The 16555-nt window shown below is 30.2% G+C and overlaps 1 protein-coding gene and 1 pseudogene across 1 annotated transcript; both read right to left on the bottom strand.

The window, feature by feature from the left end:
- Positions 1–4148: 4148 nt before the first annotated feature.
- On the bottom strand, positions 4149–5880 carry LOC106332242 (annotated as a pseudogene).
- A 6413-nt stretch (positions 5881–12293) lies between these two features.
- LOC106333587 (transmembrane protein 45A-like) lies at positions 12294–14545 on the bottom strand. Its single transcript, XM_013772018.1, has 2 exons — positions 13976–14545; positions 12294–12721 (listed from the first exon to the last, which is right to left on the bottom strand). Exons 1-2 carry the CDS (start codon positions 14484–14486, stop codon positions 12294–12296), a joined length of 939 nt encoding a protein of 312 aa, XP_013627472.1. The 5' UTR covers positions 14487–14545.
- Between the last annotated feature and the right edge of the window lie 2010 nt (positions 14546–16555).

Below are 16555 nucleotides of genomic sequence, written 5' to 3'. Positions count from 1 at the left end.
TTTTCCAAAATCTAACCCTAACAATACATACAATACTACAACATATGTTTGCCAAACTCCTAAACCAAAGTATTTCATGATTCACTACTTCCACTCATCTATCTTCAAAACAAATCAATTTTATCATATCTTAATTTATATCACTTAAAACTGTTTATAATTACTTGATTTTTATTTTTCACGCATCAAAATATTTTTTTACAAGATTTATAAATTATTTTTAAAATAAACCGGTACCAGACGACTTACACTTCAGTCGTCAAGACGACTTACACTTCAATCGTCCAGATGACTTCCAATATCTCAGACGACTCAGACGATTTACTGGGGATATATTCGTAAAAATGGCTTCTATTTTTTTTGTTTGGTCACAAGGGGTTGAGCTGTAATTTCACTAGGCTTTTAGGTTAGTTTTGCATTTGATTCAAGTTTGAGTATAGGTTTGGGATTAAAATCAAGTTGTGGGTTAGTTTTGGCAAAAACCCCATAAAAGTTAGTCTTTTAGCAATATTTTATGTTTCTCTTTTACTTTCTGGTTCTTATCTAATGTATTTACAAATATTAATATCACCCGATTTTAACAATTTTTATCTATAATCTACAAATTAAAAATGAGGATAGTCATTTTTACTTCAAAATGCACTAGTAGATCATATATGCATTACGAAAATCACTTTATGGAATTATATGATATTTTGATTGAAGTTTAATTTTAATTAAGTTATTTTGTTTAAAATTTTATATGTTTATATATGTGCTAGTTATTTACAAAAAGTTTTAATGAATTCAAATTAGTTATGATAAATATAAGGACCATACTATAAAATACAAATAGTTTTAAAGTTGAGTTTGAAGTTTTGCTTTTGAAAAAAAACACATTTAAATTTCAAATATAAAGTTTTAGAAACTTTAAAATAAAGTTTATTTTTGAAGATGGTCCTGGTGTTTGAATTTAAAAATTGGGAACCATGGTGATGAAGTTAATGGCCTTCGGGTTGATAAAAAAAATTTGTTAACTGTGAGGTGTTCAGGCCTAATAATCCTTCCAGACCGGAAAAAATTGATTCTTTCTTATGACATAGTACAAATTCTTTTCCCCCCGAGTTTCGGACTAGGAGCGCAATGTTGAAATTTTTTTTGATAGCGCAATGTTGAATAAACGGCACTATTGCTGAATAATTCGAAACCGGGTGCCACATGTCTACAAGTGTTCCCATGTTGTGTGTTTTATGTCCTAATTAGGTAAACTTTACAATGGTCATATTTTGGCGACAAAATTAGCGATGAATATGCGTTATTTCTCATTATATTAAATCTGTATTTAATACTTGGTGAATAATTTGGTATATGTTTATGGAATTTCTTTGTTCAAGCTAGAAGAATACATAAACGACAGGTTCTTCCTACTATAGCATTATAACTAGAACTTGATCGACATGGTATTTATTTTTAATTTTCGTAAATAAACATTTCAATATCTACATTTTATTTTATTTAATATTTAAAATAACCATGTACACTTAACCATTTGGTATTACAAAATGTATATCATACAAGTAACCTGATGTTGCTAAAAGCCTATGATTAGCAAAATATCCACCTCAACTTAGCAAAAAAAAAGGCAAAATGATATTTTTCATTTGATGTAACTTAGTCAACTGATATTTTTATTTTATTACAATAGATAATATTCGGTGATACAATTTACTATTTGATTATGAGATAGATATTTATTATTAGGGGTGGGCGTTCGGGTTTGGATTATGTATTTCAAATTTTTGGGTATTTTGGTATAGAGGTATAAAACCTGTTCGGATATTTATATACTTCGGATCGGGTTCGGGTATTTTTACTTCGGGTTCGGTTATTTCGGATCGGATTCGGATATTTAGATTTTGAAATAAAAAATTTAATTTTTTATTTCTCAAATTTCTTGTATTTAAAAATATAACTTTCACTTAACTAATTTTTTAATTTTTGATAGATTGAATGATTAATAGATTTGGACATAACATTTTGAAACTAAAAAAAACATTAATTTGGTTATTGTTTTTAAATTTTGGATGTAACTTTTTGTTAATTCTTGAAATAAAAAGTTTGACATACATTTCAAGTGAGTAACAAATCATTTTCTCAGTAATTATATGTATATCATATGAACTTAAAGTACATGTAGTATCAATATAAATATTTTATATAAAATGAGAGATGTAAACTAGAAATATATGGTTAATTATACATATGTTCGGTTATCTTCGGATATTCATTCGGGTTTGGATATTACCCGTTCGGGTTTGGATATTACTCGTTCGGGTTTGGATATTACCCATTCGGGTTCGGATATCCAATCTCTCCTAATTCAATATCCGTTCGGATATTTTGCTACTTCGGTTCAGATTTCGATTAGGATTTTTTAGATCGGATTTGAGTGCGGCTTCAGATATCGGGTAAAGTGCCCACCGCTAGTTATTATTACTTTAGTGACACATATTATTGATGTTAATTAAGGGTAAATTTTAAAATTATTTCAGTTTTAATAGGATAGATGAATTACATAATTGTTATTATGACAGTTTAAAACACAAACATTTTATTTTTACATTGAGTAATTATATTTTGTGTTTTGATCGATCAATTTTACCACGAATGTTGATATCATAAAACAAATCTTACATTTATAAAACTTATATTTATGTCAAAATAATCGAGATAAATATTTAATACTAAGAATCTTTAGATACTATTGATTTTTGAAATTGAAAAAGTATATTATTATTTTCGGTTATGTAGGCGATTAGGTTGGATGACTATATTGATAAATATTGTATAGGATAAATTAAAGGTAGACTGATTAGTTATAGAATATAATCTGTTGGTAACCTAGATTTTAGCAAGTTAATTGGACTGAAAAAGGAAAGATTATAATTTACTGAATATGGAATATTTTTTATTTATAACTGATAGCCTAGAATTTAGGAATTAAGTTGGAAATAAATAATATTATTTATTGGTAATTTAGATTTTAGAAAACAAAATTAAAAAGGAAGATTACGATTTGTAATTTAGGTAATAATCATTTTAAGAAAATGCATTAATAAACAGAAAAAAACAAACAAATATAAAAGATAGATTAATTAATTATTTCAATATTGTAAATAAGTGATAAAATTAATAAAAATTTCTTATTTATACTTATATTTTAATAAGATAGATTAATGCTTAATAAGTCGCACTTCTGATCTGACTTTTGAACATGCATTTTGGATTAGTTGCAATTTGCAAAGTAGACGTCACGTCACGTCACGCCACGTCACTCATATATTTTTTATACGTTTCGTATCTTCTCGATCGAACGTGATTCAGATGATTCTTGGTTTACTTTCTTTACGAGTTTTTTTTTACTTCGCAACAATAGTCCAACCAGAAAACATGGAGGATTCTGATCCGCGCCCTGACAAACATCGATTTCGAGAGACTTGGCTCCACAGCTCAACGTGTTTCATGCAAAGTTTAAGTGCTGTCCTACTACAGCTGTTGTATATCCAGAATCGAAAGACCATGCTGCCTACTACAGCTATTGTATTATCCAGAATCGAAAGACCAAACTGAACTAAGAAATATAATAAACTAAATCAAATAATTATTAATGTCCAAATGATTACTAGTTTAAATGTGTAGGACACCTGAATGATTGTCCAAATAATTATTAAACAAAAAATGATAGGATTTATACGGGCTAAAGTTAGACTTGTGTTTTCAATTTCAAGCATTGTTCAGTTTGATTCGACTTGAAATCATCATGATCGTTTAAACGATAAGTAAAGTAAACACTGAAAAGTAACGAAATTCCAACTTGTTTCTTTCACATGGTTGATGAAACACATTTTACGATCAGTACACTATACACAACACACAAGATCAACCGAATCAAAGAATTTTTTTTAATGTTATTTTCTGGATAATTTTGGTTTAATTGAACTTGTTTTCAACTTTGTAAGGTTTTAAAGAATTTAAAAGTTTGTGGTAGTTAATGTGTTGGAAAAAGAAGCACAATTTTTGGGTGGGTGTGAGGAGAAATAGTTTGGAGAACTTCCTTTTATTACAACAAACATTAAAACATGAAAACATTAATAACAATTTGAATTGAGTTGGTAAAATAGACTTTATTATCTAGAATAAACATTTTTTGTATCTCATGACATAACCGATCATCACTAAGAAAGTTTCTCACATTTTATCTTCATGATCAACAAGTTTACCCATCTGGACAAAACTCATTTTCTGAGTCTCGAAGTGTTGTTGCTCTTCATCATATTGACCTCTTTGATAATTGGTGGTTAGACTAGAATACTCTATGTTTCCACCGTAGTTTCGATCCATAATAAAAAATAGTGTCACAACACATATTGTGTTTATAACGAATAAGCAACTGAATTCGAGGTTGACGTACCAACGCTTTAGCTCTGTGAAGAGCTTCTTGGGTTGAACAATTGACCAGTTGGTGCCCATCTTCAACGTAAATAAAACATCCTTTAGGGATCATACTTGGTGTGTAAAGCATGCAACCCAAAAATATAAACCACACTCCTTGAAAAGCTATACTTGAAGATCTCACAAGGCTCACCAAAAAGCTCTTGGGCAAGGCAACACCTTTTGAAGTAAAATGAAACGATTAGTTAGATAGTAATAATGTAGAACGAATTACTCAAAAGAGTGTTTATCAAAATTGTAATTTAAGAAAGTAAAACAAACAAATTAAAATATGAAAATTTGAAATGTATGTCAAAATTAACATATATAGATAATATGCATACTACAATTAACATAGTTTCTGATGTTTTTTTTTTGTTAATAGAGTTTTTGATGTTTTGCACCGATCTTTATAATAGTATTGGCGAACCTAATACTAAGAAATAGTTAAATACAATTCCTTTCCATATATATACATGTTAATTAAGAACTTCAAGATACTGTATTTATTATAGGGGTCTCAAAACAATTTACCTACCCATGAGAGTGGTGAGGAGAGAGACAAAGATAATGAGTTGGAGGATCAAATGGTACTGTCCCTCAAAACCCACGTGGTCGGTAGAGTGAAAATGGAAAAGAAGTAGCTCCTGACTGAAGGCAGCGGCTGCAGCTAGGATGGTTAGCCCCTCAGAAGCCGCTGCTCTAGGTCGTGCTCGGTCAAGCACTAGTGCTAAAACAGCATAAACCAAGAAGGACATGGAGATGAAAGAATGTTCAAAGTTGTGGAGGTGGTTTGATGGGATGGTGCCATCTGAGTCAAAGGGCTGGTGCTTTCTAGGTCCAACGAAGAGCTCCATTGATATGGAAGCTGATGAAGAGAACATGATGAAGTAGAGCTCTAAGTACCTGATCTTTGATACTGGGAACCATACAGATGAATAGAATATGTTTGGACGAAGACAAAAGAGCTTTATGTTGTTGAATAAGTGCCATAAGCCAAGTGCTAAGAAAGCAAGACCTGGTAAAACATGTCCAACGAGTGTTCCCATGTTGTGGATTTGATGTCTTAGTGATCTTTGGTTTGTGTGTCAGAGAGAAAGAGAGGAGATAGTTTCTGACTGTGAGCAAGAATCAATGAGGAGTCGATGGGTTTAATATGAAATAAGTTTGAGGGATAGGCTTCAATAATAAGCGTTTGCATAAACGTTCAACTGCAAGTTGACTTTATAGGGTTAGTTAAATAAGGCTTGTCAGCCTAAAAGTTCAACTGCAAGTTTGGATTGGGTTTTCTTTGTTAAGCAATAAAAGCACATGTGCTTGTTGAGATCTCTTTGGAAGCAAAAGAATCTGCAAATAAATTACTCCAAAAGTCGATAAAAAGTTGATGTCTCGTGTTCTATATACGGAATAAGCTAATTCGTACTTTTCTTAGTAATGTTAAAAAAAGTATTTTGCATGATTTAGAAAACGCACAAAGGCTCTATCAAATTTCAAATGTTGTTGCTTGTTGTTTGTTGCAAGTTTCTATTTGTTCATATAGAATAATTAAGACACTTGAAAAATTATGTTTTTTATCATCAACTTAAACATAATTGATTAAGACTCAGATAACCAAAAAAGAGACTTTGTATTAATGTGGACAAAATAAAACGATTAGTTTCGAGCACCATAGACTTGAGTGTCCGTCTTTGCGTTTTTGAGTCTGAAATACACGCTTTATCTCAAATGTGTTGAAGCCTTCTTGTAACCGTAGAATTTCTACACTTAAACAATTGTCACTTTTAATTTTCAAATGTAGCACCTCTTAAATTGAGATTTTACTTAATATACCTTTAAAAAAATTGATAGTAAATATCATAATTACTATTTGTAAAAATGATTTAAAATTAAATCATAGATAAAGAATATTAAACTGCTATTAAATTTAATATCAAGTTGATTTTTATTTTATTCGACCAGTCGATTAATAGAATTTATAGATACAAAAAGTATGAGAGTATGTTATTTATAGAATTGAAATTATGATGAGTAAATAAAAGAAACAAGGATATCTTTTTTTTGTTCAAAATATAGATACCTAAGTTTTGATTTTTGGTTTATTTTTAATCAAAAACTGTTGAGAATAATATTATGGTTGCAACACCTCAGCAATTTTGATATTCAGTATTTGTCTAGTTCTTTCTCTTAAACTTCACGAACTTATCCAGAATAATATTTAATATTTTCATTACTTATCAGCTACCACGTGTATCTTGTCTAATCAAAGCGTATTTCATAAATTATGGTGAGAAAGACCGGTCAGGGCATCATGGATGGAATACATATCAAATATTCATAATGTTTTTCGGTTTTTTAATATATTAATTTAATTAATTTCTCAAAATAGGTTGTCCGAATGACATGTCCCCTCAGAACGGTAAGATAGCAACTTCGTTAGCACCTTCCGCCGTTGCTGCAACCTTTTCTAACAATCAGAAAGACAAATCCTTAGCTCCGAGGACAAACTTGTGGCTAGCGGAGTTGAACCGCCGAGTAACCAAAGCCGAAAGCTTTCATACGAGACTACGCTTCATGACCCCACCAATTGGCAAGGAGTGATGAGAAATACCACTTGGAGATGCCGTCGAGTTTTGTTCTGTCAGATTGCACAATTATCTGGGAAGGGGAGGAGACAACGAACGCCGCCAAAAAACCATAGTCCGTCACATGGATCTAAGATACCACTCAAAGGAAAAAAGATAAATCTTTTATTTATTATTCTTCTGTTGCATCTTCACGCACGCATCATGTAACATTTCATGTAAAATATTCATATTAATTTCTCTATTGTATCATAGAATGTTTTGTTATTTCAGAAATAGAAAACTTTAATTTACTGAACAGTAGAGTATGCGGTTGCCGATGTGAAACAATGACCTTTTTAGTACAGTTCTAGATCAACCAAACCAAACTAATTAACCAAACTGTTCGACAAAATATGTTTTGGGTCCGACCACCGACGAAATGTTTAAATGCAACTACAACGCTTCTTACAATTAAAACACTCTGAAAGTTCAATGCGGCTGGATTGTTGGCAATAGCTATGGAGTAACAAAGTTGGGGGATCATCATATGCAGACATGACATTTTCAAGTTTGGAAGCAGAATCAAAGACTTGGAGTTGGAGTTGTGGTTTTCTAATACCATTTTTGAAGGAGATTCGGAGGTTTTGATTAATAATACCTAATTTTCATAATCTTTTACGCCATATTTGGTTTTGAGATGATAATTCTCTACGTCATTACATATGTTTGTTAGAGAACCGGTAATAATGTTGTTCATTTGTTAGCTAAAGGAAAACCACCTAATGGAACGAGACAACTCGAAAGAAAAAAAAAGACACAAAAGTAATATCTGACCTGGTTCTGGTTCCAAAGCAGGCTAACAGAGATAAATTGGTCGTCATAAGAGGTTTGGTTGAGATGCAACTCTTGGACCTTGGTCTCAACATCGTACTGAGAAAAATCAGTTATTCACAACCACTGCTGAAGGATTCCTCGAAAAGTTAAGGTAAGTTTAATTGCTGGATAAGTTTCTGATTCTGTAACTATAGAACCGTGACATCAATCTCAGGGGCGAAGCCACCTTATATACTATGGGTGCATGTGCACCCCTAATAATATTTAGGATTCTAATATTTATATTTTGAATTTTGTGAGGTAAATCATTAATAATTTGGTAGATCACATGGTAAAACTTAGGTTGTGCAATGTGCGCCTCCAATAATTCATGTTCAAGTCCTTTTTATGTCTTTTTTTCTTTTTTTTTTATTATTACTAGTGCACCCACTAGATTTAATTCCTAGCTTTTCCCCTGATCAACTTGGAAATAACAACATGTAACCAAGAAATTCACCTGTGAACAGTCCTTAATTCCAAGCCCAGAGACTTATTGGGCCTATCTTATTTATATTCAAACATTTATAGAAATAGAATAAAGGTCCAGCAAAATAAAAAATTGGACAAAGCTCATTATCTGAATCGACGACACTCGATTCAAAGTGTTGTTCTGTTTGATAGTAGGTGCTTGGTGGTTAGACTAGATTACTCTTGCATTTTCACCGTAAACACGATAGAAAATTACGTATAATAAATATAACAACACATATTGTGCTTATAACCAGTGGCAGATGTAGGTTTATCAAGAAAGAATAATTTAAAAATAAATTTAGAAATCGTAGTCTCACTAAGAGATAAATACATATATATATCTTAAAAGAAGAAATTCTAACATGTCAATGATCAATAAACATTAAAGTTTTGTTTTTGAAGTTAACAAGAAAATGACAAACCAGAAAAAAATGAGATTGTACGACTAATATTTACATCTATGCAAAAATGAAAATAACACTAGCATGGACGGACCAAATTCTAGTTGTGCTTATAACCAGTGGCGGATATAGGTTTATCAAGAAAGCGACAGTTGCACCCATAAAATTTTTTAATTTTTTTGCAATATACCTAAATTTTAGCTATATTTTCTTATTAAAAATTACATCTTAATCTTAGTTTTTATATTTATGTGTGATTTGTCTGCTCAAAAATTTTATGCTACATCCGCCACTCCTTATAACAAAATAACCAGCTTAGTGACAAAAAGCGATGACTATGCCTAGTCGTCATGGGAAAGAAAGGCAGAAATGTGAGTCCCTAAGGCGCTATATTCTATGAGCCCAAACTATGTGATTGATCCTTTCTCAATATATTACTTTTCGTATTATAAACAACATGTTTTAAAAACAGGCTAATAAGTCACGAATACATAAACAACAGGTTTAAAAAAAATATAATAAGTAATGCTTAATAAGTCGCAATTCTGTTCTGAGCATCCATTTTGGATTAGATGCAAAGTATTCGTCACGTCATGCATAAATAAAATAACCTTTCGTAAATATTTTCTTGAACGCGTGGTTCCTATGATTCTTGGCTTACTTTCTCAAGAAAATTCTTTTTACGTCGCAACAAGTAGTCCAACCAAAACACGGAGGATTCAGCGGCATGGCTAGTTTTTATTTGTCATCGGATTTTAATATTACTGTCAGAGTGAATTACAAGATGAGATATACAGTGAAATACAAAAACCGTACAAGTCAACTAAGACAATATACATTTGCAAAAAAAAAAAAAACTAAGACAATATAGTGATAATTTTTGGATTATACAAGAGATAAAGGCACTTCGATTTTCTAACTAGGCATCAGAGATGTCTGAAAAGGTTAAAACTAGTATTTGCTAAAATAATATTTTATTTATTAAAAACTTATTTCTGTTATTTAAAAAAAAAATCTTTAGTCATAATTAAATTTTAATACATTGAGCACGTCGAATTTGTATCTCTTGAAATAACGAAAATTTTATTATGATTTGGAATCGAAAACCAACCGTAAAAAAACAATTAAGAGGACGACATAATAAGATACAATTTATAGGGGTTTATCTTCTTTGATATGAGCAATACATCTTCCACTAATGCAGATTTACTAACAAAATTTTGAAATACGAGTTTTTATTCTTTCTTACCAAATGAAAACAAAAACAAAAAATGAAATAATTAACATTTAAACAAAAAGAACGTTAGAGTAAGCATGCGTAAACCTTGTAAAATACTCGAAACTAATTTTTTTAAACACAAATACTCGAAATTAATATTATTGGTTTTAAATACTTCAAAATATGATTATGTTTGCTTGTTCGAGGGTCCATCCCCTAACCCTTGGAAGTGGGGGTTTGCCACCTCCTTCCAACCCTATTTGGTCTTGACGACAGTCAACGATAAGTCAAGCATCGATTTCGTGAGACTTGGTTCCAGAGCTCAACAAGATTCAACAAGATTTAGATTTAACGGTTTACCAAAAAAAAAAGATTTAGATTCAACTCAACATGATTTATATGTTCTTTACAACAAAAAGAAAAACATCAACCACATCGTGGTGGTCTAGTGGTTTCCACTAGAGGAGAAGCTGCCCTGTTGGTCTAGGCCAGAGATCGACTCCCCTCTAGTGCGAAATTATTAGCTCCACATGTGGCCACGCGGATATGGGTCCATGCTTACGGCCCATTTGAATACCCGGGAGAGGATCCATCCGTGGGTTGCACCTCCCACCCGGGGGTTAGGTCTGTGTCTTTAATAGACCCGGGTTTAACCCTTTTTCTTTAAAAAAAAAAAAAGGAAAAACATCATGGATGTTTTCTTGGTCTTCATCATGGCCGGCTCAACCTTAATGTTAGGGGCCCCTGGGAAAATTTTACTTTTCTACCTAATAATTATTCATTTTAATATTTTCAATAATATCAAAATTATTTTAAAATAAATTAACAATTGATATTTTGTTTGATATTGGAATTAAATATTTTATATTATATTTTATGACACTATTTACATTTAAATTTAATATATATTTTTTAATAAAAAGGAAAAAAATATAAAATATAAAATATAAAAATCGGAAATGGCCGGGCTCAGCCGCCTCTGGTATTCACTCTTCATTAATTCTCATGCAATGTAGCAATTGATTGGTTGAGGCTGTAGATGCTCTAGACAGCCAAAATTTAGTCTACAGTTATATATGTCAATCAATCGAGCTTTGCTTTCTTTAAAAAACTCACAGCAAAAAAATCTCTGCAAAATCAAAATATGGCTGTAGAAATCTACAGCAAGGAAAGTTACAGCAAATAAATATACAGATTAAGGGTCCGATTGGTAATGGCTTGATTACTCTGAATTTAGTGCTGTAGAAATAAATAGGGCCGTGGACAACACCTACATCAACTACCAATCACCTCCTAAATTAGTGCTTTAGAAAGCTACAGCAAGGAAATCTACAGCAAATAAATCTACGGATTAAATTCTACAGTAAAAAATATAAAGATACAGCACTTACCAATCATCCCCGTAGATTTACGTAACGTCTTTGAATAGAAACGTGCTCCATGAAGTTTAAATGTTGACCTTATACAGCTGTTGAGTATTCCTAACTAGCACATTTTCTATTAGACCTTGGAAAATATCCAATTCGATCTGGAAGTATCAAATTAAGTCAAATAGTTATAAATACCCAAATGGTTATTACTAGCTTAAATTCTTGATGGTGGAAGAAGATAAGATGATGCTGGAATAACTAACCTTCTCTACTCTTCTCAAGTGTTTATTTTCCAGTTTACGAATGCTTTCTTTTTTTTACTTTTTCACTTCTTTTTAAGGTTTATGGGCTAAATTTGTAATTGTATTTTGTCTTCAATCTTAAGCATTTTTTTTGTCTCAATCCGCTTGAAATCATGATTGTTGAATACGGTGGAGTAAACACTAGGAAGTAACAATATTCCTACTTGTTTCTTTCAAATGGTTGAGGAAAACATGTAACGATCAATACACAACACACAATCAACTGAATCAAAAGAAAAAAATTACTAAATTATATTTTTTTGTCTAATTTTTGTTTCATTGTACCTTCATTGAGTTCATTTCAGTTGTAAAAATTTAAAGAATTTTAAAGTTTGTTTTGTCTTCCGATGAGTTTAGTTATTGTGTTGAAAAATCAAGAAGCAAAAAGTTTGGGTGGGGGGTGTCATGTGACTATGTGAGGGGAATTAGTTTAGAGAACTTTCTTTTATTACAACAAACATTAAAACATTAATAACTAATTTGAGTGGAGTTTGTAAAATACAAATTGGGATTATCATCAACCTTGTAAAATACACATTATATACTTTCATTATTTGAAGAAGATTAAACACTTTGAATCACATGACATAACCGATAACAATAATCATCACTAAGAAAGCTTCTCACATTTTATCTCCATGGTCATCAAATTTACCCATTTGGACAAAACTCATTTTCTGAGTCGATTCCGATTCAAAGTGTTGTTGCTCTTCATCATATTGTTCTCTTTGATAATTGGTCGTTAGACTAGAGTACTCTACGTTTCCACCATAAACCCGATCGAGAATCATATATAGTGTCACAACAAATATTGTGTTTATAACGAATAACCAACTGAATTCAATGTTGACCAACGATTTAGCTCTGTGAAGAGCTTCTTCGGTTGAACACTTAACCCCTTGGTGGCTATTTTCATCGTGAATAAAACATCCCTTAGGAATCAAACTTGGTGTGTAAAGCATGCAACCCAAAAATATTAACCACACTCCTTGAAAAGCTATACTTGAAGATCTCACAAGGCTCACCAAAAAGCTCTTGGGCAAGGCAATACCTTTTGAAGTGAAATGAAACTATTAGCTAATAATGTCAAATGAATTACTTTATATTGTATTTATCAAAATTATTATTTAATAAAACAAAACAAACATATTAATATATGAAACTTGATATGTATGTATAAAATGTACGTATAGATAATATGCCTATAGGATTGGCGAACCTAACCTTCCTTTTTATAGATTTTTAAAAATAATTTTATTTAAAATAATTTAAAATCTTTTTATAATTAAAAGTATAATTTATTATCTATTTAATAATATTTTAATTTAACAAAATTTATTAAATTAAGTTAAATAATCAATTTTATGTTATATATTTAGTGTATATATATTTTATATATTTAAAATATAATTAGGAAATTTTTAATCTACTTATTTTGGTTAATATATTTTAAATCAAATTGTATAGAATTAAGAAGAAATTTGGTTACAAAAAAGTATTATTATCAAAAATCAAATTGAAATACTATTTAAAAAAAATTGTATATGTTAAAAAGATATAATGGCATTAACATTCAAAGTATATAATTAAGAAACGAAAAATTGCAAAAAAATGAAAAATACAAATTAAATTGTATATTATTTTTTCAAAATATTTGTATATATTTATTATTACATTATTTTTAGTGTTATATTTAATTAGATTAATTTAATAATAATGTATGAGTTATTACGATATTTCAAAATTTGTTTCACCATATATACAAAATTACATAAATGTAATTGTTTATATCAGAATTAGAATTAAGTCATGTCTTATTTTGATTAAAATATATTAATTTTTTTTTAAATGGGCTAGAAAAATGTATAACTATAAAAAAACATTGAAATATTATTTAAGAAAAAAAATTATATTAAAGGAAATAATGGTATTAAGATTCAAAGTATATAATTAAGAAAAAGTATAATTAAATTGTATTTTCAAAATTTTGTAATTTTTTTTAATATTTTTATTGATGACATTATTTTTAGTGTATTAGAATATGATTAGATTAAGATAATTATGATATATGAGTTATTATCGTATTTTAAAAGTCTTGCGATAAATACAAAATAATACAAACAAAAATGTGTATATCACATTTAGCTATAAACATGTCATAATTATTAGTATGTCATGTAATCTTCTGAATAAATTGTTCGTAAAGAAGACATATAATCGAAGTTTTTAAAAAATTACTTTGCAATTAATGTTTAGGGGATATATATATATGTATGTATGTTAAGAACTTTAAGTTACAATATACCCATGAGAGTGGTCATTAGAGAGACGAAGATAATGAGCTGGAGGATGAAATGGTATTGTCCCTCAACGCCCATGTGGTCGGCAGAGTGAAAATGGAAAAGAAGTAGCTGCTGAGTGAAGGCAGCGGCTGCAGCTAGGATGGTTAGTCCCTCGGAAGCCGCTGCTCTAGGCCGTGCTCGATCAAACACTACTGCGGAAACAGCATAAACCAAGAAGGCCAGGGAGATAGAAGAATGTTCAACGTTTTGGAGATGGTTCGATGGGATGGTCCCATCTGAGTCAAAGGGATGGTGTCTTCTAGGTCCAATAAAGAGCTCCATTGATATGGAAGCAGATGCAGAGAACATCATAAAGTAAAGCTCTAAGTGCCTGATCTTTGATACTGGGAACCATGGAGATGAAATGAAGGTGTTTGGACGTAGACAAAAGAGTTTTATGTTGTTGAATAAGTGCCACAAACCAAGTGCTAAGAAGGCAAAACCTGGTAAAACATGTCCCGCACGTGATCCCATGTTGTGGGTCTTTATATTTTAGTGATCTTTGTTTTGTGTGTTAGAGAGAGAGAGAGAGATAGGAGATAGTTTCTGATTGTGAGCAAAATCATCGATGAGTCGATGGGTTAAATATGAATTGAGGTTTGTGGAATTGGCTTATAGATTAAGCGTTTGCACAAACTATATATGACTAATTTGACTTTCTTGAGGGGTTCATTAAATCACGTTTGTAATCCTGTAAGCTTAACTGGCAAGTCTGGCATGGCTTTTCTATATAAGCCATACATGCCCATGTGCTTGTTGAGATCTGTTCGGAAGCAAAAAAAAATATAGCAAATTACTTACCCCAAATATCTATAGAAAGAATTGCTTTCTTTGTCATCTCTGAGTTTTATGTGTGAATATTAATATAATTAAAATAGGGAATGTCTCGTGATGTATACACAGAATAAGTTATTCACGTTTATTTGTGAAGTTAAAAAAGTTGTATCATTGCATGGTAAACTAATTTAGAAACACACATAAAGCTCTATCATATTTTAAATAACTTTTGAAAGTGATGTTGCTTGTTGCAAGTTTATGATTGTTCAAATGGAAATGGAATAACTTAATCACTTGAACGATCATCGTTCTTGATTTTCAAATGTCGTGCATCTTAAATCAAGATTTTAAAATTTTATGAAGATTGATAGTGAATATCATAATTACGTATTTTAAAAATGAACTTACAAAATCTTAAATAATGAATGCTAAATTTTGTATATCAAGATAATTTTTTTCTATTTAATTTTAGTTTAATTAAAAATTTGACCAATCTCTTAACATAACAAAAATGTCAGTTATAGAATTAAATTCAAAAAAACTAAAATATATTATAATACTAGTAATAATGAATACAAATCTTTTGGTTTATTTTATAAAAAAATGGTAAAAATTATATGGTTTTAACACCTCAGCAATTTTTATATTCAACATTCTCTTTTAAAATATTAAAGATTAGGATTCTGTTTTTATCATTAGTTTTTTTCTTTGAGTTTTTAAAAGTCATTAATTGAACATAACTTATACGGAAACCCCTTCTAGTTATTTCTTGTTGAAACTTCACGAAACTTATCCAGAAAATAGTTAATATTTCCATTACTACTTAAAAAAAATATATTTCATTACTTATCACGTGTAATCTTGTTTAATCAGGGCGTATTTTATAAAGTATGGTAATCATGTCACGCACGCATCATGGAAAAAGTTTCATATTAAATATTCATATTGATTATCTGTTATTTACATCCTAATTCTGTAAATTATTTGAAGAAAATTAGAAAAGCACAACTAATATTTAAAAACATTGCAGAGGATAACCAATTAGTGGTAGTTTAATGATAAGTTTTTGGGGTTTAGTGTGTGCGCATCATTAGTTCTGAGTTCGATTCTTTCTGAAAACTAAATTATAAGTATTTGGCCAGTTTAATCTTGGATTTCAACCAAAGTGGTTAATATCTTGGATCATAACAGATGATCAGCTCACCCCTATTAGTAATTGGAAGATATTCCAAACTCAGTTCAGGGAGTGTAATAGCTAATCTACTATGTACCACTAAGTGTGTTTCTTTCGGAATCGACATTGTAGTTATATCTATGTTATTAAAACATAATGCCCTTTTTAGCTCTCTTTCTATTTTGTAAGTATTTACAAACACTGGTATTGCCGTATTTAATCTGAACTTCTATTGATTATTTATTTAAACTAAATAACATAGTTTCCTAAAACTACTCAACGAAATCGATTAAGAGACAAACAATATCAGTTACGAATCACAGTTTTAAGTGGAATCACATGTTTATATTTAAGGGTCAATTTGCGGAATGACCAAATTTGAAAAGGAAATTAATGGCAAACATTGATTTTGACATAATTAAGTCCATAACAATTTTGTCAAGTTTTATCCGGTGCTACCCTTTTTTGTTCAAATTGCTAGTAATAGAGAAAGAAAATTGATGATATCAACAATTTGACACTCTACAATTAATTATCATACGTAATATAACCCACACCACACTTTTGTTTAATACACAATATGCATCTGATT

The sequence above is a fragment of the Brassica oleracea genome, chromosome C3 (genome assembly GCF_000695525.1).
Source record: "Brassica oleracea var. oleracea cultivar TO1000 chromosome C3, BOL, whole genome shotgun sequence".
NCBI classification, from domain to species: Eukaryota; Viridiplantae; Streptophyta; class Magnoliopsida; order Brassicales; family Brassicaceae; genus Brassica; species Brassica oleracea.
The sequence above is the reverse complement of the archived record's forward strand: the minus strand, read 5'-3'. Positions and strand labels throughout refer to the sequence as shown.